At 42.5% G+C, this 26,873-nt stretch overlaps 1 protein-coding gene across 4 annotated transcripts; it reads left to right on the top strand.

Moving 5' to 3' along the window:
- The first annotated feature begins 328 nt into the window (after nucleotides 1-328).
- Nucleotides 329-25,206, top strand: LOC119870824 (spermatogenesis-associated protein 31D4-like). 4 transcript variants are annotated; one of them, XM_038527006.1, is made up of 4 exons: nucleotides 329-496; nucleotides 20,065-20,110; nucleotides 20,662-20,719; nucleotides 21,021-25,206. In XM_038527006.1, exons 1-4 carry the CDS (start codon nucleotides 344-346, stop codon nucleotides 25,177-25,179), a joined length of 4,416 nt encoding a protein of 1,471 aa, XP_038382934.1. In that variant the 5' UTR covers nucleotides 329-343; the 3' UTR covers nucleotides 25,180-25,206. The 4 variants fall into 4 exon arrangements, with proteins under 4 accessions (XP_038382934.1, XP_038382933.1, XP_038382936.1 ...); XM_038527005.1 differs by having other exon boundaries at nucleotides 20,997-25,206; XM_038527008.1 differs by lacking the exon at nucleotides 329-496 and adding an exon at nucleotides 17,280-17,412.
- Nucleotides 25,207-26,873: the final 1,667 nt, after the last annotated feature.

The following is a 26,873-nucleotide window of genomic DNA, read 5'->3' as shown; positions in this document are numbered from 1 at the left end:
AAACCTGTCTCAGACGTCATCCACTCTGTGCAGAGATGATAATATCTCACGGGGTGGCCCGAGACTGGATGAAAAGGGACGAGGTTTGAGTAGGTAGCGACAGGGGCCGGGGTTGCTGCAGGGCCTTCCAGACCCCGGAGGCCCCCGTGCCTCGGGAGTGCCTGCACTGGTCCGCATGGTGAGGCGTCAAGCTGAGAGTTCAGACACTGGATTAGGGCTGCTCGTTTCTGATTCTCCGCAGAGCCAGTAAGTGGAGACGGACGCCCACGGTTTGCTAGTTGTCTTCAAAGGCCCACAAGAGCTTCCCAGGCTGCGGCGGGCCCTAGCGGGGGGTCCAGCAGGAATGCCTCTTGGGAACCTCAGGTACAGGCAAACGGAGGCCTTCTGGCCAGGGTGGAGGCGCAGCCCTTTGCCGCGCCTTGCGGATCCAGAGCGGCAGCACGTGAGCCTCTCCAGCAGGCAGCACCACCTGGTTTTGAGAGGCAGAATCTCTAAGGTAATTGCCTCAAGTTGCAGCTATTGATGTATTCATGCCGACCGTGTGGCCGGGGTCTGTGTTAGGAAGCGTCCCCATGTTTACCATAGTAGAGGTGCAAGGGAATCGTTTCTTTGTGACTGTTTCCACCGTTTGCACATATTAAACGTGAATTTCAAAACTATGGGAAAGTACAGTAAACCTCGTAGATCCCCACCTTCCAAACAACGACCGTTAACTCTTGGAGCACCTGTTCAGAGGTTTTACGATGCCTGCTTTTAACATCGCTCAAAAAAATGCTCGCTTTAACTGTAAAACGCTATCAGCAGCATTTTCATGTTGCTCCAACCGTTGATAACATTCTATTAGGTGGTAGAATATTAAACTCTACTTTTGTGGACATTTGGTTCTTTTCTGTCCTTTGAAATTTTAATGTGCAGCCTGCCATGTTTGATCATGAGTGGACTTGTTTATAAACCATCCTGTTCCAACCAGCATCGCGTGGTTTTCCTGAATGTGATTAACTCAGGACTCTGCACCTGGCCAAATGCTTTTTTCTTTCTCCGGCTTCCTCAGATGAGATACCTGCACTGTGGTTAGCTGATTCAGCACGAAACTCTCCTCTGATTTTCAAGCCAACCAAACCCAACTGCTTGCTAAAGGTCCTCAATGTAGGATCTTGCAAACTGAACCTGCTGTCTTCCTGTAACTCTAACTTCCCCTTCCCCATCCAGTCTCAGTTTCAGTAGCACCTGGATATCCAAAGAAGGCACACGAGACCCATTTTACATTCTTCCCTCTTTATTTTTCCCATAGCTACTCAGCTACTACATGGAGGAGCTGGAAAAATATTCTGTGCAGAGAGAGCTCTCACAGTAGACTGTCTTCCCTCTGATAGATCATAAGATCCTTTGGGTCATGAGCCATATTTTTGTAATGAATTTTAAATATATGAGTAATATAGGTTCCCATTTCATCCAGTCAAAATGAAAAATTCTCATTACAGTTAAATACCCCATTCCAAAACAAAAACAAGTGTCTCAGGCCACATCAATGAATGAATGGATGGATGGATGGATGGATGGATGGATGGATGGATGAATTTGCTATTTTCATCAATATACACCATTGGTTTCTTACTTGATTCAATTCAGCCTGCCCCTCTCAGTATTTAGTTTGGTGCCCAAACTGTCCTATTTAGCTAATTACTTCACTCTAGCTTCTGTCTTCTTTTGATGTATCTCAGTCACTTTTTATGATGTTTCAAGCTCATTCTGTACTTTTCCCTGCATAATCCCTGGGTTCCTGATTTCTTTTAGTGGAAACTGTATTTAAAAGCCAAGGTCAGTTTGCCAGATGTGTTCATTCTTATTAGGTTTTTACTGCTTGTGGCCCATCTCAATAAATAGAGAGTTTATACGCACACATACTCCCACATTCACACATTTATATATTAATTTTTTTGTATCTATGTTGAAAGTTGTGAGTTCACACCAATACCTCTAGTTACAATCTGACACCACAGGGTTCATTCTTGTTTTCTCCCTTTCCTTCTTCCTCCAACAATGAGAAATCTGGTTCCATTATTTTTTTTTTAAATATGTACTTACTCAATCAGTTCTCCTGTAGGGAGGCAATTTCTCATCACCACCACTGTCTCCTCCACGTATGGATACCCTCCTCTACCACCAGTGCTCAGATAACCACGTGTATGGCAGCCGTGTTATGTAGACACCAGTAGTGCACCAGGCAATCAATAGTTCTCCTTCAATCCCCTCTTCACCCTGCTGGGCTCTGACTCTCAGCTCTGGAGCCCTGCTGAGCCTTCTCTAACTGTTCACCCTCCATCCCCTCTTGCTGTGGATGCCCATTTTGCATGGTTCACCTATTGGCTCTAAGACTGAAGTATTCAGAGAGAGAAAAAGAAAATTATCTTTTTCCTACCACCTTTCTTGAGGCAAAATTAATATGCAACAAACTGTGTGTATTTAAAAGAGTAGAACTTACTGAGTTTTGATGATGAAATCATCATAATGAGGATAACAAACACATCCATTATGTTCCCATCCATTCTGAGGTTTTCAAAATTAAAAGTTTTAATTTTGAGATAAATGCAGATCCACATACATTTTAAGAAAGAGATCTCATATATGCTTTCTCCAGTTTCTTCCAATCATACTGTCCTACAAAACTATATAGTAATATCACAACCAAGGTATTGGCACTGATATAGTCAAGATATACAGCACTTCTATTGCTGCAAGCATTCCTCCTGTTGCCAGGTTATAGACAGTAATTTCCTGCCTCTACTGTTGCATCATCTGTTTTCCATTGTATAATTTTGCCATTTTAGTAATATTTAATATGCATGGAATCATATACCGTGTTACTTGATGGAATTTGTGTTTTTTACTTAACTTGGTTCCTTGGAGACTCATTTAAGCTATTGTGTGTATCGGTAGTTCAGTCCTTTTTTATTGCTGAATAATATTCCATGGCATGGATGTACTATACTTTTTGTTGTTGTTGTTATTGTTGTTGTTGCTGTTGTGTGTGTGTGTTTAATCTTTGGTTGAACAGCAGCTTGGTTATTTCCATTTTGAGCTGTTATGAATAAAAATACTGTGAACATTTTTCGGACAGGTTCTTGTGTAACATAAGCCTTCATTTCTTCTGTGATATATGCCCAGTATATAATTGCTGAGTTGCATGTTTAGTTTTTTAAGAAAGAGAAACTTGGCTGTATTGTTTTATATTTTCATCAGCAACATGAGTGATCCAGGTTCTCTTCATCCTTGCCAGTCTTTGGTATTGTCACTATTTAAAGAAAAATTCTTTAGCCATTCTGATGAGTGTGTAGTGATAATGTTTTTGTGTTTTTAATTTGCACTTCCTGAATGACAAATGATATTAAACATTTTTTCTTGAGCTTATTTGCCATCTGTCTTTTTGGTGAAATGTTTCCTCATGTCTTTTGTCCATAATCCAATTGGATTGGATTTGTTGTTGTTATTGTTTTTTACCATTATGTGTCCAGAATTCTTTGTATATTGTTGATACTAGCCTTGTGTTGCCTATGTGGATTACAAATGTTTTCTCCCAGTTTGTAGCTTGTCTTCTCACCCTCTCAACAGTCTTTGCATAGCAATCGTTTTAAAATTTGAAGATCAATTTATAAACTTTTCCTTTTATGGGTCATGTTTTTGGTATCACATTTAAGAACTGTGCCAAGATTTAAATCCTGAAGACTTTCTCCTACTTTATTCCAAAAGGTTTATAGTTTTATGTTTTACATTAAAGTCTGTGATCCAGTTTGAGTTAATTTTTGTATAAGGTGTGAGAATTAGGCAAAGTTCAATTTTTTGGTGTGTGAATGTCCACTTGTTGCAGCACTGTTTATTGAAAAGTTAGCTTTGCTCTGTTGAATTGCTTTTGTGCTTTGTCAAAAGTTCATTGAACATTTTTTGTGTAGTTCTATTTCTGGATTCTCCATTCAGTTTCATGGATGTATGTATCTGCCTGTTAATTACCCACATGTTCTTCATTATTGAAACTGTAATAAACTAAGTCTTAAAATAAGCTATGTTTAAGACCGACTCTTCCTGTTTATTTTTCTTTTTACAAAATTATGTTAGCTATTCCAGTTTTTGTTTTTTTTTTTTTTGTATAAATTGTAAAGAATCTTGTCTACAAAAAAATCTGCTAGGACTTTGACAGCAATTGTGTTAAATATGTATGTAAATTTAGAGAGAATTGACATCTTTAGTATGTTGAATCTTCCAACCTATGAACATAGTATTGCTCCCGAATTTCTTTCAAAAATATTGTATAGGTCTCAAAATGTGAGTTCTGAACATGTTTTGTACACGTAAGTATTTTATGTTTTTATTTTTAAAAAGGATTTTATTTATTTGACATATATGGAGAGAGAGAGCAAGACAGGGAGCAACAGAGAACAGAGAGAAAATGAGAGGGAAAAGCAGACTCCCTGCTGAGGAAAGCGCCTGACACAGGGCTCTATCCCAGGATCCTGAGATCATGACCTTAGCCAAAGGCAGACACTTAATGGATTTATTTTTTACTGATTGTAAATACTAGTGCATTTATTTATTTACTAGAGAGGGGAGGGAGAGAGAGAGAGAGAGAGAGAGAGAGAGAGAGGGAGAGAGAGAGAAACAGAGCGCTCGCACCAGTGGGAGTAGGGGCAAGGACAGAGGTAGAGGGAGAATCTTAAGCAGGCTCCAGACTCAGTGCAGAGCCCAACTCAGTACTCAGTCTTAGTAGCCTGAGATCATGTCTGAGCTGAAATCAAGAGTTGGACCCTTAACCGACTAAGCCACCCAGGAGCCCCCTACTGGTGCATTTAAACTTTTATGTCTATGTTCTCATTGATAATCTATAGAAATAGAATAGATTTTATATGTTTATTTTATATTCTTTGATGTTGCTGACCTCACATATAAATTCTTGGAAATGTTTTTGTAGATTCCTTTAGATTTTCCATGTAGGCAATCACGTCATCTACAAATAGGGGCAGTTTTGTTTCCTCCTTTCTGATCTCTATACTTTACGGTACTGGCCAGAACGGTGAATACTGTTTAATAAGAATGGTGATAGCAGGCTTACTTGCCTTATTCCAGATCCTAGGGTGGAAGCATTTAGTCTTTCATCATAAACATCATGTTACTTGTGGGGTTTTTGTAGACGCTCTTTATCAAGCTGAAGAACTTCCCTGTTTTGCTATTTGAGTTTTTAATCATGAATGAGTGTTGAATTTCATCAAGTGGTTTTCTGTATTAATAGATACAATCCTGTGATTAGTCTTCTTTAGCCTTTTAAGAAAGCAGATTATACTGATTGATTTTCTAATATTGCACGAGTCTTGCATCCCTGGAATAAATATTACTTAGTTATGCATATAATTGTCTATATATATTGTCGAATTCTGGTTGCTAATGTTTTGTGAAGGATATTTACACGTATGTTTAGGAAGAATATTAGTCTTAGGTTTCTTATTTTTATACTGACTTTTTCTCAATTTGGTACTGGGGTCATACTTCATAAAATGAATTGAAAAATGTTCCCTCCTCCTTTATTTTCTGGAAGAATTTTCTAGAAGACATTTTGTAGAATTGGTGTTAATTCTGCAAACATCTGGTGAATTCCCCAGTGCAACCATCTGACACTGGAGATTTTCTTTTGGGGCGTTTTTAAATTAAAAATTCATTTCCTTTATAATTATATAACTACTCAAATTATCTGTTTCATATTAGTGAGTTGTGGTAGTCCGTTTCTCTTAAGAAATTTATCTATTTCACCTAAGTTCTCAGACTTATGGGTAAAAAATTGTTGAGACTATTCCCTTATTATTGTTTAAATGTATTTAGGATCTGTAGTGATGTTCCCCTTCTCATTGCTGATATTAGGAGTTTGTGACTTCTTCAGTTTTTATTGATAAGTCTGGCTAGACGTTCATGAACTTTTTTTTTTTTTTTTTTTAGTTGCTTAGGTACAAGCGAAGGTCACTGATGTGATGTGAGACTTTCTAATATAAGCATTTAGTGCTATAAATTTTTCTCTTAACACTGCTTTAACTACATCTTGGAAATTTCAGTATGTTGTGTTTTGTTTTCATTTGGTTCAAAATACTTTTAATTTCCCTTTTGATTTCTTCTTTGACCCATAGGTTAATTAGAAGTTTGTAATTCAGGGACATCTGGGTGGCTCAGTGGTTGATTGTCTACCTTCATCTCAGGGCATGCTCCCGGGGTCCGAGTATCAAATCCCACATCAAGCTCCCTGCGAGGTGTCTGCTTCTCCCTCTGTCTATGTATCTGCCTCTCTCTGTGTCTTTCATGAATAAATAAATATTAAAAAAATAAGTTTTAAATTTAATTTTTAAATATTTTGGGAATTTTCACAGTTTTTTTCTCATATTGATTTTAAAAAATACCCTGTCATAGAAGTACATACTTTGTCCCATTTGAATAGTTTAAATTTATTGATGTGTGTGTGTGTGTGTGTGTGCGCGCATGATTTATGTTTCAATACAGAATGTGTTTTATCTTGGTAAACCTTGTATATTTTTCTCTTTTTGTGTGGAGTATTGTATAAATGTTAATTACGTCAAATTGATTAACAGTGTGTTCAAGTACTCTATGTCAATACTGATTTTTTTATTTATCTGGTTGGTCACTTACTGAGAGAGAGCTATTAAAATCTTTTATTATAATTGTGGATTTATCTATTCCTCCTTGAAGTGCTGTTTTTTCTTCATGTGTTTTGAAATTCTGTTATAGGGCATATCAACATTTAGGATTCTTTTGTGCTATTTATTGATTACCTAACTACTCTTTCTTTATAAAATGACCCTCATTCTCTCATGTAATCTTTTATCTGTAACTTATTTTGTCTGATATACATGTCTGTACATCAGCTTTATTTTTCCTTTCAACTTCATTTTATGTATTTTCAAGTTTGGTGATTCTTTCTTCATCTTGCCCAAATCTGCTGTTAAACTCCTTTAGTGAATTTTTCATTTTGGTTATTGTGCAATCCAGGTTCAAGATTTCTATTTGGTTCCTATTTATAAGTTCTATCACTTTTTTGAGATTCTCTATTGTTGAGATATCAATATCCAGATTTCCTTGAGTTCTTTGAATGCATTTTTTAAAAATATTTTTATTAATGATAAAGACAGAGAGTGTGAGAGACACACACACACACACACACACACACAGAGCGCAAGCAGTGGGGGATACAGAATAATTAATTCAAATTTTAACTTTTTTTAAAAAGATTTTATTTATTTATTCATGAGAGAGAGAGAGAGAGAGAGAGAGAGAGGCAGAGACAGAGGCAGAGGGAGAAGCTGGCTCCATGCAGGGAACCCGGCGTGGGACTTGATCCCGGGACTCCAGGATCATGCCCTGGGCTGAAGGCAGGCGCCAAACTGCTGAGCTATTCAGGGATCCCCTCAAATTTTAACTTTTATTTTAACTTTCGTTTTAATTCCTTAGGACGTCAAATGGAAACCTGTGATCCTGTCTGCAAGGATCCTCACCTGGGGTGTTTTCAAAATTCTTTTTCTCATTTCCTTTGCCCTTCTCATGCTGGTAGTATCTGCACAGCCTGTTCTGGCTCTGGCTAATTCTTTTTTTTTCCTTAAGTTATAAATATATATATATATATATATATATATATATATATTATTATTATTATTTTTATTGGAGTTCAATTTGCCAACATATAGCATAACACCCAGTGCTCATCTCGTCAAGTGCTCCCCTCAGTGCCTGTCACCCAGTCAATTCTTGGTACTTTAGAATAAATCCTGATAGCAGAAAGCAGTGATCAGACAGGTTGAATGATTGAATGGAAATGTAATCTGATCTCTTCTTAGCCACATGTAAGAAGCAACCTGCTGTGAACCAGAATTGTAATGTTGGGACTTATCTGATTTCTGTGACCCTCTCTTCTTTCTCTGCCCTGGTGAATCATGGCTAAAGAATATTAAGGCATGTAAAAAACATGGTAACCTTCGATTTGTTGATTTGTCATTGAACACATCTTGCCTTCTTGCAGGTAAAACTACAGATCACAAGTTCTAGGTTGTATTTATAAGGGCAAAGCATTGACATGTATTCACTTAAGTTGCTTCTTGACTCAGGAATCTCTTCTTTCCCTTTAAGCTATACTTCCAGCATTGGAGCCAGGTGGGAAAGCAAAGCAAAAGCAAAGCAAAACAGCAACCAAAACCCACAAAGGAATCTCTGTTGGTAGAACAGCTGAGCTGCAAAGAAGGAGGACCTCCAGACCAGAGTTGACATGATGTGAGTTTGGTCAGTTCACGGATGTGAATGTGAAAGTAAGAATCCTCTGCAGCTGGCTAAGGAAGGCCAGTTTCAATGCAGGAAAACCAAGAATGAGTAGTGGACAGTGGAGAAACAGGAGAAGAGAGGAAAACTAGACATAAAATGACAAGGAACAGAAAACACAGCAAACTTTAGTGTGGGGGGTGACCCCTGTGACACTGCTGAGTCCCCGTGATCACATCTCCCTGTATTTGCCTTTATGTAGTCCTCTGTCTTTGAACTGGAACAGGGACTGTGACTTATTCAGTCTAGAAGTGGCAGAGTGATGCTGTACTACTTCCTGTATCTATACGGGAAGCCTGAGAAGTTCTGCTTCTGGGCTCTGAGCCCTGATCTGCTCTATAGAGGACTCTGTGACCCTGCTGGAGCTATGTGGAGAGGCCATGGGAGGAAAGCCTAGCCAATCCCAGACCCCACCAGCCGAGTACATCCATATGAGTAACCATTGAGTAGAAAATCAGAAGAGCCACCCAGCTAAGCCCAGCCCAGATTGCAGAATTGTGAGCAAACAAAATGTCCTTTGTTTTAACCCAGGAATTTTGGGGGACTTTTGCTCTATCACAAAACATGACTGTTCGTATGATAACGAAGGAGAAGCAACAAGTCTCGAGGCCCAGGGGCTCTGCCCTCTGAGACCATTGGTGTGGAGTGAAGATGCAGGCCTGGGACCATGGCAAGCTCAGTCATAGCCTCACTTTTTACCTTTTGCTCTGTGGCCTGGGGCAAGTTATTTAGTCTCTTGGGCCTGAGTTCCGTTATCTGTAAAATGAGAAAAATATTTCTTCCCTAACCAAAGAGTTAAGAAATGAAATGAGTGAGAGTTTGGGACACATATTTAGTACCCATCAAACATGAGTTTGTTCTGTTCCATTTTTCCTTAGAGTTCCCTCCCTTACCCCTGCAGGGGTGATCTAAGCTACATTAACTTTTAAGAAGAGTCCTGTGCCCTGCTAAAGGTCATTCGGTCATAAGTCAGTTTTGTACTCTGTATGGATTTGATAAAAAAAAAGAATTAATCCATTAAATTCCAGGTGATGGCTATATATTTTTTCACAACTGTAGGTTTTGAGGCTGTTATGCATTTGTGTGCATATGCTGGAACCTATACCCTCACTCCTCTAGAGTACCATAGCTGTTTATTAGATGAATTGGGTCATAAAGGAATATTATATTCAGGAAATTTGATTGGGGAAAGTATGAATGCACGCATTAGGTTTCCATTAGATTTTCGCTCACAAAAGGTTACTATCTCTAGTGTTTGTGAAGTTCACTTAGGCAAAAAGTTCACATTTTGAGGCAGCACAGTGTAAATTTTGATGCTTACTGAACACCTGCCTTCATACTAGAAGCTGAGTTAGGACCCCAGAAAGAAAGGAGTCTCATATTGTGCATGTGAATTATGTTAAAGCTGTGTAGACTCCAAGATTATAAGCCTTCTGAGAGAAAATACACATATACACACATACACACATATGTACGTGCCCACACACGTGAAAGAGAAGACTATGGACAGAAGAAGTAAACCTGCTGTGTAAAAAGAGAAAGCCAGACTAGAAGGTTTTCCAAGGTCATTTCCAGCTCTGAGTGCAGCAGACATCTCAAATCTGTGCCTGTATTCCCCTTTGTGGAGCAAAACCTTAATTGCAGAGCTTTAACTAAAAAAGAATCAAAATTCTCTTTTAGATTATGGTTTTTAAATTTTATTTTAATTTTGTTATTATTGTTTCCATTTTATTTTGAAAGAGAAAGAAATGAAAGCCAAATTTGCCAAATTGTTGCAAATATTTCCTTGCCATTCAACAGCCCTCCCGAGTTAACCTATAATAATGTTCTAAAGTGTATTTTTAATGAGAAAATGAGATCCCTGAAATTCGTCTTCAGCATTTGTTTTTTCTTTTAGACCTCGTATAGGGCTCTGGGGTTTCCAGACCTCAGTGCCAAAAGCATGGCTAAAGAATTTGGCTCAGTTTAGAAATTACCTTGTGTTAGTCTCACTCAACATCGTTTTTCTCCTAATGGTTTAGGAAAGCCACTCAAATACTTTGATTCTAGTCTTAAAAGTTCCAAAGGGGAGGGTAGGTGAATGTGGATGGAATGTTTAGCTTATTAAAATGGCCATACCCAGAGCTTACGCAGAGTAAATTCTTATCAGGGACTCTGAAGAAGGGTAGGTTAATGTGGAAGAAGACATGAGAAAATGAAAGAGCTGAAGTAAGCCTGGGAGTATCCTACCCTCTCCAATTAGGTCTCACGATTATAGCGGACATTTATTTTTGCCCCCTCTCATGGCACAAGGGAAGGAAAGAGCTTCCCAAAGTCTCCCTGTGTGGTTCCAGAATGCTGACTCACTCCCAGACTTCACAGTGAGGCATTTACATCAGACCATAGTTTCTCAGACATTTGGTGAGGGACCAGTGTACTTCCTCCCCTACTCCCCCCAGCCACCATGGGCTGATACTTGCATAAAAGAAGATGATGCAAAGAAATCGCTGAAAAAATGACACACAAAATAAGACAAACAAAATACAAGCCACAGCTTTTCATTATCGGACTCAATTACTGTCACATTGCTATAGAAGTTTCTAACCCTCCTCAGTTTCTATACTTGTTGCAGATGGTAACAAGGATGTGAGAATCAGTACCTATGCATGAACCACAGTTTGAGTAGCACTGGCTAGGACCAGCCCAATAGTATTATCCGGTTCCCAGTAATGATTTCAGGAGTGTTCCTATGACCTGAGCTGGTGCCATTCACCTGAATGGTGGGACTGAAGTCAAGAACACTGGGACAATGAGTCTCTGTTTCTCCTGGCTGGATGCCATCTCGGGACTATAAGTAAGAAGCGTCTTGAGAATGAGTCAACACTAGGAGGCATAACCTAGGGGTAGGGAGTCAGAAGCTCGATCTACTCCTATATTGCCGAGAAATAGAAGTCAATAAATTGAAATGTAGCAAGCCAGAATTCATCGGTTTTCTATCATCTGCAAGGGAATCTTATGTGATACAGTGATGAACTTGCATATTTCCTCATGAACTCTCAACCAGCTTCTCTTTTGACAGTCATCCTTCAAAACAGAGTGTGCCATTCTTCTGGTTATGAAGCTTCCCACTGCCCTCCGTACAAAGTTCAGGTTTCTAAAACTGTCATTCAAAAGCTTTCACAGTTAATTCCCTTTCTACCTCTTCAGCCTATTGTTTTGCTATTCTCATCCTCTGGAATGTATCATGCCTTAGTGTGACCACATGTATTTTTATATATGTTCTAGGTTTGCTCGTGTTTCCTCTGGCTGGAGTGCATTTACTCTTCCCACACCCTGTTCTGACTTTCTAAGAATAGATCCTTGAGAATATAAGGTGTTCATTACTCTTAAAAATCACACGTCCCCATCATCCCTGCTGATTCAAGGGCTAATTCTGTGAGTGTTGCCAGGAGGGCAAATCGATGCACCCAGATACTTGATAAAAGTTGCATTTAGACTCCAGAAATCTCATTTTATAGGGGACCTAATATGGTTTTACTATTCAAATCACAGGATGCAACAGGCTTAGAGGAAGTATGACTTTAAATTACTATAAAAATGAATAAGCAAGCAATTAAGACCTACATCCACACCAAAACATGTACAGAAGTAGCAGATTTATTCATAAAAGTCAACGTAGAAACAGCTCAAATATTCAACTGGTCAATCTCTAAATACAACATGGTATGTCTATACAATGGTATATGCTTTTCCATAAAAAGAGAGAAGTACTGATACATGTTACAACAAAAATGAACCTTGAAACATTATGCTAAGTGAAAGAAGGCAGATGCTAAAGGCCACATATTGTATGATTCCCCTCATATGAGATGTCCAGAACTGACAAATCAATAGATAAAGTGGATTAGTGGGTAACGTAGGGTAGAGGCAGGAGGAATGAGAAGACTGAAAGGTGAAAGAAGCCCATGGGGAAAGAATTTCTTTTTAGAATAATGAAAATGTTCTAAAGTTGATTGTGGTGATGAATGCACAACGCTGTGAATACACTAAAAGCCACCAAATTGCACAGTTTTAATGGGTGAATTATATGGTATGTGTATTACGTCTCACTAAAATGATCTAAAAAAAGAAGGTGTGTAGGAGCTTTATTCATAGTTACCAAAACTAGGAATCAAGTAAAGATGTCCTTCAATGGGCGAATGGATAAATCAACATCCAGACAAAGGATATTATCCCAGGGCTAAAAAGGAATGAGGCATTAAATCATGAAAAGACATGAAGGAACCTTAAATGCATATCATGAAGTGAAAGAAGTAAATCTAAAAAGGCTGCACACTGTAGGATTCCAACTAAATGACAGTCTGGAAGAAAAACTCTGGGGGCACCTGGATGGCTTAGTGGTTGAGCCTCTGCCTTCAGCTCAGGTCGTGATCCAAGGGTCCTTGAATCGAGTCCTGCATCATGCTCCCTGTGAGGAGCTGCTTCTCCCTCTGCCTATGTCTTTGCCTCTCATTCTTTCTCTCTCATGGAGAAATAAATAAAATCATTTAAAAAAACCTATCTGAAGAGAGTAAAAAGATCAGTGGTTTCCAGGGATTAGGGGGGCAAGATGGGATAAAGAGGCAGAACATCGATGATTTTTAAAGCAGTGAAACTACTCTGCATAATAGGACAATGGAGGATACACTGTATTATACATTTGCGCAAACCCATAGAATGTAAAACACCAAGAGTGAACTGTAATGTAAACTATGACTTTGAGCGAGAATTATGTGATATGTCATGGTAGGCCCACTGATTGCAATAAATGCCATAAATGCCCCATGCTGGTTCCTGATATTGAGAGGGGGAAGGTTCTGTGTGTGGCAGGGAGGCAGAAGGGTGTATGGGAACTCTGCACTTTCTGCCCAATTTTGCTGTGAACCTAAAACTCCTGTAAAAAATAAAGTCTACAGAGAAAAGAAGAGGAGGAGGAGGAAGGAGAAGAGGGAGAAGAAGAAATCCTGTGAGTAGCTCACAAGGCTCATCTCACTTGGCACCAGCTATAAAATTTTCCCTGACCCTTCTCTCTTCTCCTTCCTGGCAACAAAATTAATTACTGCTTTATTTGTGTTTCCATTGTGTTCTTATTCCTACTTGCTTTAAGATTCATATCACTTTATTATAGTTGTTTGCAGGTCTCACTAAACTATTACCTGCTCAAGGGCTGAGGCAATGCCTTGTTTTGTTGGTATTTCTACTGGAAATATCCAATGCAACATAGTAGAGTTCAATAAGTTTAGTGTGTGAATGGATGAGAGACATCTTACAGCTAGCTACTGTTTTAAACACAGTTTTAATGGATTTTGCCCCAGAATCTGTTCTTCAAGCCTGAAAGCAGCTGTCCCCATGTGGCTGATCCCAGGGACAGTGATAGGGATGGCAATGAGGGAGCACTGAGGATTGTCCCTAAAAATGGAGAGCATATGGAAATCCTAAGGCAATGGCTTATCTAGACTTATCTATATGGAGTCTCTTGAAATAGAAGCAAATTATTCTACTAGAGCTTTTGGAAAATAATCCTCCTTGGAGACCATATAACCAAGTGCAGTATGAAATCCAGGACCAGACTTATGTGGTGACACAGGTCAGCTGGAAAGTTGTCATGGAGTTGGTGTGAAGATCTCACTGTATCAGAGGCCATCCCTGCCATCTCTGGATGGCTGCTTAAGATGCTCCTGTGAAAGCTTTCTTATAAGGCTTAGGGGTAAGATGTATGTAAAGTGTGTAAGATGCTTCCTGAGAAGGATGACATTTAAAAATTTGTTATTTACACCTTACTGAGAGTTATACCAAAAAAAGCAGGTTTTCAGAGGGTAGTAGAGAAAACCAATGTAGACATTGGTGCCAAGAGTGAAAAGGAAAAAGTACCTAAAGGGGTGATAGAGTAATAAAGAGAACTTTTCTTCACAAATTTGCCAGGAGTTAATGGACAAAGTGAATATTCTTAGTCACAGAGCTGCTTTAATTTAGGAGTAAATAGGGTGACTGTTTTGGAAATCGCTTTTGAATATTGTTTAAAATAGAGGTGTTGAGAGCATTGGGGATTTCTTTGTCAGCGTTCTGCTGCTTAGTAGCTGAGTGATCTAGAGAAGTCACCCTCTCTGAGTTTAGTTTTGTTCTTTTATAATAGGGACATAATGATACCTGTCCTGCTTATATCATGGGGCAAATGTGAGGTTGCTCCAGTAAAATGCTTTATAAATTAGCAAATCATTCACACTTGATATGAGCATAGAGAAGTTAAGTGCTGTGAAACTCCCTTAGTGAATTTAAGGGGAGGTTGCTTTGGTGGCTATCTATCTATCATCTATCTATCTACCTATCTATCTATCTATCTATCTATCTAATGTACCTTTAATGTCTTGTTCCTTTCAATTTTGAAGGAACTTCTACTGGGTTCTAAAAATGTTTTAACTCAATGCACATAAATGTTCATAAGGATATCTAGCCAAAATAGGCACTTTTAAAGGAGAAAAGCCTTTCTTTAAAGATCTTCTCAAAGAATCAGTCATTTTTTAAAAAGATTATTTATTTGTTTGTTTGTTTATTTATTTATTTATTGTTTATTCATTCATGAGAGGCACAGAGAGAGAGAGAAAGAGGCAAAAACCCAGGCAGAGGGAGAAGCAGGCTCCATGCAGGAAGCCCAATATGGCACTCGATCCCGGGACTCCAGGATCATGCCCTGAGCCGAAGGCAGACACTCAACCTCTGAGCCACCCAGGCGTCCCAAGAATCATTAATTTGTATCAGAAGATTAGGAGAAGTTCAATATGCAGAGTTGCCATTCTAAGAAGCATAACATTTGAGCATTTACGACCTACAGTACTTGTCACTTTGCTCATCTGTCCCAGAGATCAGCTGACAATTCACAAATGCACCAGGATGCCTGTCCTGTGTACTTGTGTAATCCTTGGCTTGTGTATGCTCTCCCTAGAATAGCATGATATCCTTAAGGACAGAGACCAGGACTTACGGGTACTTGTGTCTTTGAGTTTCCAAAAGTAAATATTTATGAAATGAAAACGTGGCCGAGACTGCATGCCAAGGTGAAGAGGGAGTGACACCTCTTGGCAGATTTTACCCTCCAGGCAGGTTACCTGTTCCTGCATAATTGAAAGGAGACTCTGCTGGGTCAGGGTGAAGGCTGTCCTACCCTTTCATAAACGATCAAGTTAATAGTGCTAGGTCAGAGGTGTCAAATAAAAGGCTTCACAGTTTATGAAAGACATGAGAAGTTAGGAGGCAGTTCAGAGGACAGCAGTCATGAAGATAAAGAGTTTCAAAATATGTAGGCAGAGTAGAGGGAATTATTGGGATTATTTGAACCTTACAAAAGAAGCCTGGAAAAAGTGTCACAGGTCGTTGAAATTTGAACATACGTGGGGATGGGATGATGACATAGGGTGGAGCCTCTCAACCCTTTCTCATGGCAAGGCACTCTTAGGAAAAGATTATGTTTAGAGGGTTCACAAGGGCATCCGGTGAGACTCTCCAAGACCAGATTCTGCACCGAGGCTGGGACACTCCTGGGCCCCACTCTGCCACCAGAAGACTAAGGGGATCAATAGCTTAGAACACTGCAACCTATCCTGGCCTTTGGGGACTGGTATGAACTGTACATTTGTGCTCCTCCCCAAAGTCCTATGTTGAAACCCTAATCCCAGTGTGATGGTATTAGGATATGGGGGCTTTGGGAAACGATTATGTCATGAGAATGGGGCCCTCATAATGGGATTCGTACCCTTAGAAAAGAGACCCCAGAAACCCCTTCTGACGTATTTTCTGCCCCATGAGGATTGTAAGGAGAAGATGTACCTGTCCCTGAAAGAAGAAGTGGGGCTCAACATACACTGAATCTCCCTCTGCCTGCAACTTGCACTTCCCAGCCTCCAAAACTATGAAAAAAGTGTGTTGTTAAAATGACCCAGCCTACACTATTTTTATTACAGTGCCCCAAGTCACTGACAAGGGATATGTATAACTATTAGGGAACTGACGTAGAGAAGATAGATGTCTGAGCTTTGGCTCCACATTCTTGTTTATTGACCGTCATTTCCTCTTTGTCTGTGTGCGGGAGTACTCCTGTTCCTGAGGTATTTGGTTGGATTCCATTCCTCTGTTTGGAGAACCAAACCCAAACACAATGTAAGGATTCCGGGGAGCCTTCAACCCAGATTCTTATAGATTCCATTGCTAATCTCAATTTCCCAGAGAGTTTGGTACGTCCAATGATACAACTCAATTGGGAAGTGTAAAGAAAGAATGGACTAGGAAAGTGATCTGGCAGGGCTAAGGGTTAAGGAGGGACGAAGGTTTCTATTTGAAACTCACAGGCTATCTGAAGCATTGGCAGGTCTTGGGGAAAATACCACTCATGTTGCTATGGAACAGGTACAAGACTTTAGGGTCTTTTTCTGTGTTCACTGAAGGCAGAAACATTCAAGAGAACAGGGGAATTTGAGTACATAGGTGATCCTGAGTGTAATTGTCAGGGTCCAAGTAAAAATTCCTGGTAGACATACACTTTGAAGGCAGTCAAACTGGTAAGACACAAACAGAGGCCTCCAAAAGGTCAAGGGGGAACCCAGGTAATGATGGATGGAAGAAGCAGAAAAGTACATACAGGGACATGTATGATATGATGAAAGTAGAAAAGTAGCATGGTATGTAGGAAAGTAGAATGCAGGGTCAAGTAGTAACCTGAGGGACCGAGGAAGGGTGGAGAGGTCTTTTGGACTTGTGGCTGGCGGGGGGGGGGGGGGGGGGGAGCTGTGGACAACCTCTTGATTGTCCCCTCCCACACCCTCAGAAAGCCTTTGTGACTCTTCAATGCACTGTGATGTAAACCTCGGGAGTATATATATTCAGTGTCTGCACACTCAGAGCTCAGTTGCCTACTGGCAGCCTTGGGATTCAGAAATGGAATGAATGGAATTAAATTTCCTCTTCCTCTCTGTGTGGGGAGTACTGCTTTTGCTCCTGAGGTATCTGGCTGGGATTTCATTTCTCTTTTGGAGAACCAAACCCATCCATAAGGTAAGGAATCCCAGGGAGCCTTCAACCCAACCCAGACTCTTATGGTTTCCATTGCTAATCTCTATTTCCCAGAGAGTCTGGTAGGCCAATGACACAAATAGATTGAGAAGTGTAAAGAAAGAATGGACGGTCACTCCTGCTGGAAAGTGATCTGGCAGGGTTAAGGAGGGACGAAGGTTTCTATTTGAAACTCACAGGCTATCTGAAGCATTGGCAGGTCTTGGGGAAAATACCACTCATGTTGCTATGGAACAGGTACAAGACTTTAGGGTCTTTTTCTGTGTTCACTGAAGGCAGAAACATTCAAGAGAACAGGGGAATTTGAGTACAAAGGTGATCCTGAGGGTAATTGTCAGGGTCCAAGTAAAAATTCCTGGTAGACATGCACTTTGAAGGCAGTCAAACTGGTAAGACACAAACAGAATTCTCCAAAAGGTCAAGGAGGAACCCAGGTAATGATGGATGGAAGAAGCAGAAAAGTACATACAGGAACGTGTATGATATGATGAAAGTAGAAAAGGAGGATGGTATGAAGGAAAGTAGAATGGCAGGTTCAAGTGGTGACCTGAAGGACCGAGGAAGGGTGGAGAGGTCTTTTGGACTTGTGGCTGGGGGAGGGGCTGTGGACAACCTCTTGATTGTCCCCTCCCACACCCTCAGAAACCATTTGTGACTCTTCAGTGCTCTGTGATGTAAACCTGTGGAGTATATATATATTCAGCATCTTCACACTCCAAGCTCAGTTGCCTACAGGCAGCCTTGGGATTCAGAATCAGAGATTGAAAACTGGAATGTTTTCACATTTCTGCAGAGCGCAAGATAAACTTGTCTGAGCTTTGGCTCCACATTCTTGGATATTGACTGTCATTTCACCTTCGTCTTTGTGTGGGGATTGCTCCTTTTGCTCCTAGGGATCTGGTTGGGATTCCATTTCTCTGTTGGAGAACCAATCCCAAACACAAGGTAAGGAAACCCAGGAGCCTTCAACCCAGATTCTTATGGTTTCCATTGCTAATCTCAATTTCCCAGAGAGTTTGGTATGTCCAGTGACACAACTCGAATGGGAAGTCTAAATGGACTGTCACTCCCGTATGAAAGTGATCTGGCAGGGCTAAGGGTTAAGGAGGGATGAAGGTTTCTATTTGAAACTCACGGGCTATCTGAAGCATTGGCAGGTCTTGGGTAAAGTACCACTCATGTTGCTATGGAACATGTACAAGACTGCAGGGTCTATGTCTTGGTTCTCTGTAGGCAAAACATTCAAGAGGACTGGGGAATTTGAGTACATAGGTGATCCTGAGGGTAATTGTCAGGGTCCAAGTAAAAATTCCTGGTAGACATGCACTTTGAAGGTGGTCTAACTCATAAGACAGAAACCACGTTCTCTAAAAGGTCAAGGGGCCTTAAGGTAATAAAAGGTCAAGGGGCCTCGAGGTAATAATGGATAGAACAAGCAGAAAAGTAGATATTGGTACGGGTATGATATGATGAAAGTAGGATCTTAGGATGGCAGGATAGGGATCAGACCTGAAGGATCGAGGTAGGATGTAGAGAGTTCTTTGGGGTGGCAGGTGAGGGAGAGGCTGCCAACACCCTCCTGATTGTTCCCTCCCACACCCTCAGAAACCATTTGTGACTCCTCAGTGCTCTGTGCTGTAAGCCTGTGGACTATATATATATATTGCATCTGCACACTCAGAGCTCAGTTGCCTACAGGCAGCATTGTGATTCAGAAAAAGGATTTTCAAAACTGGAATGTTCTCCTTTTCTGAATCGCGATACTGAACCATGTCTGAGCTCTGTCTCTACATGCTTAGAGACTGACCCTAACTTTACCTGTCTGTTTATGTGTATGGAGTGCTCCTTCTGCTCCTGTTCTATCTGCTGGGGATTCCTTTTCTACGTTGGAGAACCAAATCCATCCACAAGTTAAGGAATTCTGGAGGAGCCCATCAACCCAGATTATTATGGTTTCTGTTTCTTATCCCAACTTCCAAGAGTGTGGTAAGGTCAGAGAGACACTTAAGATGGGAAGTCTAAGGTAAGAATGGACTGTCACTCTAGGAAAAGAGATCTAGCAGGGCTAAGGGTTAAGGAAGGACTAAGGTTTCTATTTGTAACTCACAGGCTATCTGATGTGGTGGCGAGTCTTCAATAAAATCCCACACTCAGGGATTCTCTCGTCCTACATTGTGTTATTTAGAGAGTATGGGAATCCATATGACAGAAGAAAGCTCTGTAGCTCCTGACCATGAGTCACATTCTCACATCAGGCATTAGTAGACCAAGTCTTCCTTTGTGTTGGGCGATCTGGAGCACAGTGTTGAGTGTCTGCGAACAGACTGAAGTCAGAGCTATGTCAGGGGACACAGGGTCCTGCCCTGAGGGAACACAGATGTGAGTTCAGGCTTCAGGTTCTATGTCCTCCTTGATCGAAGGACTTCTGACTGAGCATATCAGCTGTGGGCCTCACAAAGTCGTCCTTTCAATTATCCAGGGTAAATAGAAAACTTTTTATCACCTTTGCAAGGAACACACAGTTCTATTAATTAAAATTATCCCTACTATTCTTGGATGATAGTGTCTCCATTTCTGATGGAAGAGTGAGAGCGAGAGGAGTCCCAACCCTTCATTCTTTTATTTTTGTTCTAGGGTCAGGGCAGAGCCAAGAGGAGGAGGAAAGGCGGGCCACTGAAAGGTAAGGTTCTGCCTATCCCACCTGAGCTCTCCAAGGGTGACCCTTGCTGTCCTTTTGGTAAGGGCCAGGTCCATGATCTGAGGATGTTGGCTGATAGTCCCCTCAGAAACAGAGGGCTGAGAGCACTCAGAGCCCGAGACCCTTAGATTCCCTATTCTGCCCATCCCAGAGCATGAAGCAGTGATGGACCTGGGCGAGGAGGGTTGTCCACGAGGTGGCCGTGTGAGATGTCAAGAGTCAGAACTTCTGGCCCTTATTTGTGAAAGACTTGTGACCTCATGGATACTGTAGATTCCTCCCCGAGGAATGTGTGTATGTTGTGTGCTTCACAGAGGTCATCTCAGCATCACATGAGATAATGTGCATGAAAATACTTCCTACATGACGCAGGCTAATACTAACCTGGTTCACATATTGATCATTTGACCTCATCTACTGATTATTGGGGCTTTCAGACCTTAATATCCCAAGGGTGTGACATTAAGGGATTCCTGTATTAATGCATAGGCTTCTCCCTTCACTACATTTAACCCATTCTCCTGGTTTCCCAGACTACAGATGCTACCAGGGAGAAGTGGAGAAGACACGGAAGCTTCTCTCTGTTTTAAGGTGACCAGTTTTTCCCCTTCTATCCTGATCCCTCTTGGAGCATGTTTCAAGCAATTGCAGGGATTCGATATGCAGCCTCCATAGTCATGGGCGGGAGGGGGCGCGTTAGCCATAGTAACGGTGGGGGGGTATGTGAATGAAGGCCTGGGAGTGAAGGCTACTGAGTGCATGGTGAATTCATAAATGTGGGGCATTGTGAAAGGGCAGCAGGCATCAGGTGGCCCCTCCCTTGCCAGGCCAGCATGTCCTCCTTCCCTTCTTGTGCTCCTGGTTGCAGCTTTGTACCTCCTGTCTCCTGCAGCCCCCAAGGCCGGCATCATGATACCATCTACTTTCGACAACTGTTATGTCCAGACCCCTCCTGTGAGGTGTGTAATGGCACAACAGCTGAGATCAATCGGCTGTTGTTCCCAGAGGCCCTGGAAGATGCTACTCCCTTGGCTTCCATAGCTCCTGTGACTGACTCATCATCCACTCTGTCCCCTGCCTTCTCAGCAGTCCCTCCAGGAGACCTAATATCAGCTTCCCTGTCTGAGCCTTCCCCACCACCTGCCTCCAACTTCTCACCTAACCCAGTGGCCCCCTTGACTGACTTATTTCCACCCTCACCACCGGGTGATTCTTTGCCACCAGAGCATTTTCCTCCCTTGCATTCCAAATTCCCTATGGACCATTTCTCACCCCAGCCCCTTGCCTTTCCCCCAGTCCCACCACATGACGCTCAGACAGTGGATTCTCTTGTCCAACCAGAGGCCAACTTGTCTCTGAATACCATCTTCAACCCCTTACCAGAGCACTCCCAAACAACAAATCCCACTGATTCATCTGCTTGTCCCCAAGCATCACCAACCCTGTCTGTATCACCACCAGACCGCAGTATAACTGCAACTCAGTCTAAGTCATTTTCCATCACAGTGAAGCCTGTTCCAGAGAGCTCATCTGCAGATAGCCCTGGTGGGTTATCTACTTATGTCACAACGAACACAGGTATTGACCACTCTAGCTTGTCAATTTCAGACTCCCCTCGGTGGCAAACTCATGCCAGAGACTTTTTCCCTTCAACCTTGGCTCCATGTCACTTCCCTCAAGAGTTTCTGGCCCTCCATTCTTCAGAGGCTTCTTCCAGGGGTGACCCTGCAGCCAACTTTACAGAGCCTGGTAACCTCTCACTTCTCAGCCCCGATATCCTGGCCCTGCTGGAGAAACAAGTCCAAAAGAAGAGTGACCTCCTGATGTGGAAGGACATGAAAGGGGGTTCTTCTCTTCCAAAAAACCTTAAGCCAGACTACCCACCAAATTCATTGGGGAAAATGCTGGGGTCAATAGCTTATAAGCCTGACCTGTCAGACTTGCTTCCTATCTGGAGCAGCAAAGACCAATCAAAGGAGATGCCTGTGCATCAGCAGCCCCCATATTCTACAAACTTAGAGGAAGGCCATTTACAGCAAACCTCTATCCAGCTCTTCTGGGGTCTCCCAACTCTGCATAGTGAGTCCTTGTCCTCTGCTGCCCGTGATTCGGATGATTGTTCCTCAATCTTTATTTTCAGTAGGATCTCGAATACCTCCACAGGCCAGGAATCTCCAGTAGTTCCCCATCCATCTCCTCTACCGTTACCTGAGAACCAGTCCCAACCTATCCCTCAGATCCAGCCCCAAATCCATCTTAAATCTCCACTCCCAATCCTGCCATCTGGTCCTCTACCCCAGATTAAGATCTGTGGAGTGTGTTTTCACAGACCCCAGCACAAATCAGAGCCTCTCCTATCCTCTGAAATGCAAAGGTTGGAATGGAATGTGTTGCAGAAGCAACAGGAAAGTGTGTGGGGTTTACCCCCTGTGGTCCAAAGATCCAACAAGGACTTTTGTCCTTCAGCTCCTGACCGTTCTATTAAACGTCCGGCCTTCCAGGCCCGTGTTGCAATCTCTATCCTTCCTGGGCAGTTTCCTCTCAGTGAAGAGCTTCGAAAGGAGCTAGAGCATCACCTTAGAAAAAGGCTCATCCAACATCGGTGGGGTCTGCCCCGCAGGATCTATGAATCTGTGTCACTGATGATGCCTCCGAGTGATTCTTCAGAGACACCTAAGTGCCAGCGCTTTCGTGGACGCACATGGATCTCTAAGAGTCACAGTAACCTGAGTGAATCTGAAAGCTATGAGCAGGATTCAGAATTGCTTCAGCTACGGAACATTGACATGGGGAAAGATCAGGGACACAACCCAGGGAGTGGCCCCAAAGATCATCTGTTGAGTCAGAACTCTTCAGATAACGATCTAGGGTATGATTCTGAGAAGGAATTTAGGAGCCCATCAGAGAAAAATCCAATGTCTTTGGACACTGCAGGTCAGAGACAACTTGAAAATGTCCTGAAAATACACTTGAGCAAAAAGTTTGAGGAAATCAATGAGGGTCGGCTCCCTGGGACTGTGCATAATTCATGGCATACTATGAAGCAGATGTTGCTTCTTTCGAAGAAATCCCACACTGAAATAAAACAGAGAAGTTTGCCACCATCAGTGGGTGAAGACTACACCCTGAATACCTTCCAGGAGCTTAGCTTTGTTGAATCTAGTGCACAAGAAATGCTGGAAGCCCATATTAGAAGGTTTTGTATGAGGATGATATGGGGTCTACCCCCCAGGGTCCTTGAATCCATACAGCTCTTTAAATTGAGAGAAGCCTCAACTCATTCTAGCTTTTGTTCCTCAACAAACCTGATTTCTGAGGTAAATTCTAAATCTCTCCTTGGAGACAAGGCAGCAATAGCAAACTCAGGCCCCATCCTGGATCGTCCTCTCCCTGCCACCTCAACTATGGGTGAGGGAGAACAGAGAATCCCAAGGGGATCACCCTCTCATATCAACCATGAGCTTGCAGAGGATGTTCAGAGAATTAAGGAAGGAAGACAGACTTTTCTACCTATCAGACATGACACCACAGGCAGAGCAAGTCAGAGACAGACTCTCCCAGCCAACAGATGGCCCCCAACACAGACTGCAAGGGAAGCTGGGGCCGGGCATGAGCCCAAGGATAAGCGTGCATATTCCAGTGGGAGAGTAGAAATGCAACAAGGCAGAAAGATACCTGTCATTATGCCCACAGTGTCCAGAGAGATATTCAGGGCCAAGGAACTTGATGCTCGTCAATCGCGATCTAATGATACCTTGACAACCAGCAAGCTACATGTGAATCAGAACAAAATCAGAAGTACTGTTCCCATTCAAAGCCCCTCCCAAAACATATCAATTCTGCAAGATCCTAAATCATCAAAACTTAAAGAACAACTCTTGTCTGAGTTAAAGCTTAAACTGGAGAACAGGGAGTATAGCCGGGTCCACGGCCAATGCACTGGCCTGCCCGCTGCCTCAAATAGTTTGACTTACAAGGTCTCACTGACTCATGCCCACAGTATCATCAGTGGAGGCATAGGAGCTTCCCAGGTGCTGCGTGTCCATCCGGAGGACACCAAAGTCAGTATGGAACAGCAGCAGGACCCTTGGGTCTCTAAGCATGTCTTAAGGGAGCACCAGAATAAGAATCCCCCACCAGCTGCAGTGACTGTGAGCCCTCTAGGCTCCAAAGCAGAAGAGCTTGGTGGATGGGATGCAGAATTCGGAACATCCCAACTTAGAAAGAAGAGTTTCCCTAGGGAGGATGTGGCATTGAAGAAGAGTTTCCCTACTCAGGATGTGGGATGGAAGAAGCATGAAAGCAAGCCTTCCCAAACCCTATCACAGAAGGGTCAGCCTCGTCCTGAAAGCCTTTTCAGAGAAAAAATGAATCCCTTTTTGCAATGGCTTAATCCTGGGATAAAATGCAAAAGGCAAAACTCCCAGGTAAAGGGCACCCCCCAATCATCTGTGGAAAGCCGAGGCCTAGTTAAAGGTAGAACTGCCTTTACTGGGATGACCAAAGATCAGAAAATCATGACAGATGGTGGGAAGGTTCTAGAGGAGGAAATGGGGTGCAGGCATGCAATAGATATCACCTGCCCTCAACAGCCCCTACCCTCCCCAACCAAGTTAGGGAAAACTCAGCCAAAAGCACAAGTACAGGCCCAGGCACAGTCTGTCCAGGGGCATCCTTTCAACCACAGGACTCCCTCCTGTAAAGAGACAGATACCAAGTCCTGCCACCAAGAAGCTGTCTTTGGTGGCCAAGGTCATTTTAGAAGTATTGGACAGATCAGAGAGAAGGAGAGATGCCCCCATAAAGCTGTGGCATTTAAGGACCAGCTGTTGTGTCAGAAGTATCCCCTATCCATGCCCCACAGGGAGCCTGTGTCCCACCCAACCCCCACCAGCAGGCATCCAGGTGGCCAGGGTCCTCCGGCCAATCTCTTGGCTGCTAAAAGCTCTGTGTTCAGAGGTCTGTCTCTGCTCTTTAGACATAAAACTTTTCTCCAGAATCTCCAGGGCGGGAAGACTTCCCACCCCCAAACAATCCCCTATGAATATTGATACTCTCCAATAAATAATTCTCTAACAGTGGTGTCTTTTTTGTGTACTGCACTGGGGGCATGGGTTTTGGGTAACTCAGGGCTTGTGCTCATGGAAAGGAAGGAGTTAGTTCAGCTGTTTTTAATTGCTCCCTTTGGCTTCTGAAAGGTGACCAATGTCCTTTAGCTCTTGAGAACTATCAAGTGCCCCCAAAAGCCAATTTCCTCTCTGATGAGGTGTGAGGAGATGGGCTCTGTCTCCTGTGCCTTAGCTTAGCCTGACTGAAAACGTTTAGCATCCCACACCTTTCTCCTCATTGAGTGTTTTATACCCTTTAGAGCAACTGTTCTATACCTGAGGAGGTTCAAAGACAGGTATAGTTTCAGAAAATAACGATTAGGCCACTGTTTCTCTTTCACAGTTATTGTGGTACAGTGGCATAATCATTACTTAGAATTCAGTGACCAGACGATCCCACAGCTGGGTAAAGTCTGAATGGGAGCGTTTGGTGGGGGGATGTTATCCCAGTTGATCTTGGGATGGTTGGGATAGAGTCTATGAACAGAGATGCTGCTTAAGCATTTGTCATGTGGATCATGTTAAACTTGACATGGAGGTTTCCACTGGAAGTGCTTCCCTTCCCTGGGCGTTTCCTCATTTTCCGCAGAGAAAAAGCATCAATTAGCTCTCAGGCAGACACCACCTCCCAGGGTAAGATGCCTTAAACGAAATGAAGAGGTGGAGGAGTGACCTTGCTGGTGGAACGAAGGTTTATGCCTCATCACCCCCCTATCATGACCACGTCCTGCTCCACTTTTTCTTCAATCTGTTCCAGGCACCACATCTTTGAGGCAGTTTGGAGCACAGCACAGCCTACTGATGCTTTATACCGAAACGGCATGGGGCTGTCCCTCCAGTACTCAATACCTGCAGAAGGTCAGGCATGGCATCCCTTTTTGGGGAAGTTGAGCTTGGTGCCTTTCTTCTTCCACGCTTGGGGGCAGTGTATAAGATCTTGCCTTCAGTACGGATAGTTCACCTATCAGGAGGGAGGTACCACCTTTGATATTCATGGCCTTAGTGGATCCATGTTAGGTCTCCCCCAGAAGACCTGCAACTTATGAACTTGAGTTGAGTTCCAGACTGTGTACTGAGTAGAGATATTGTGGGGCTTACCATGGACCTCCATGGAATGCATTTTCTAGGCCAAGCCTGCACACATAAGTACACTTACAGTAGGGTTCTGGAGAGAAGGCAACTCCACTTGAGACTGGGACTCAAAACTGCGGTGGGTGTCCTAGAGAGCACCTGAGGTAGTCTAGAGAGACACATGACTGTTCAGGGCTAAAACAAAACACCAGAAGTCGGCTACCTCTTTCACTACCACAAGTATATCTTCTTGTGCAGGGTTATCATTGACCCGATAGTGTCTGAACCTTAGGGCCACAGAAAGAAAGAGTGTGCCCGCGGCCCTGAGAGGGACTGTAAGTGGAATGGGGCCTCAGGCAGGGAACCTGAGGAGGTGATGACATAATGGAGGCTCTAACATCTGTGGATAACGTGATATCACGTCAACTCTTTTATGATTTTATTTATTCATGAGAGACCTAAGCAGAAGGAGACGCAGGCTTCCTATGGGGATGTGTCCCGCCAACAATTAAAAAAAAAAAAAAAAAAAGCCTCCAGTACAAGTGCACCCTGTCAATCCCCTTCAG

The sequence above is a fragment of the Canis lupus genome, chromosome 1 (assembly GCF_011100685.1).
Source record: "Canis lupus familiaris isolate Mischka breed German Shepherd chromosome 1, alternate assembly UU_Cfam_GSD_1.0, whole genome shotgun sequence".
NCBI classification, from domain to species: domain Eukaryota; kingdom Metazoa; phylum Chordata; class Mammalia; order Carnivora; family Canidae; genus Canis; species Canis lupus.
The sequence above is the reverse complement of the archived record's forward strand: the minus strand, read 5'-3'. Positions and strand labels throughout refer to the sequence as shown.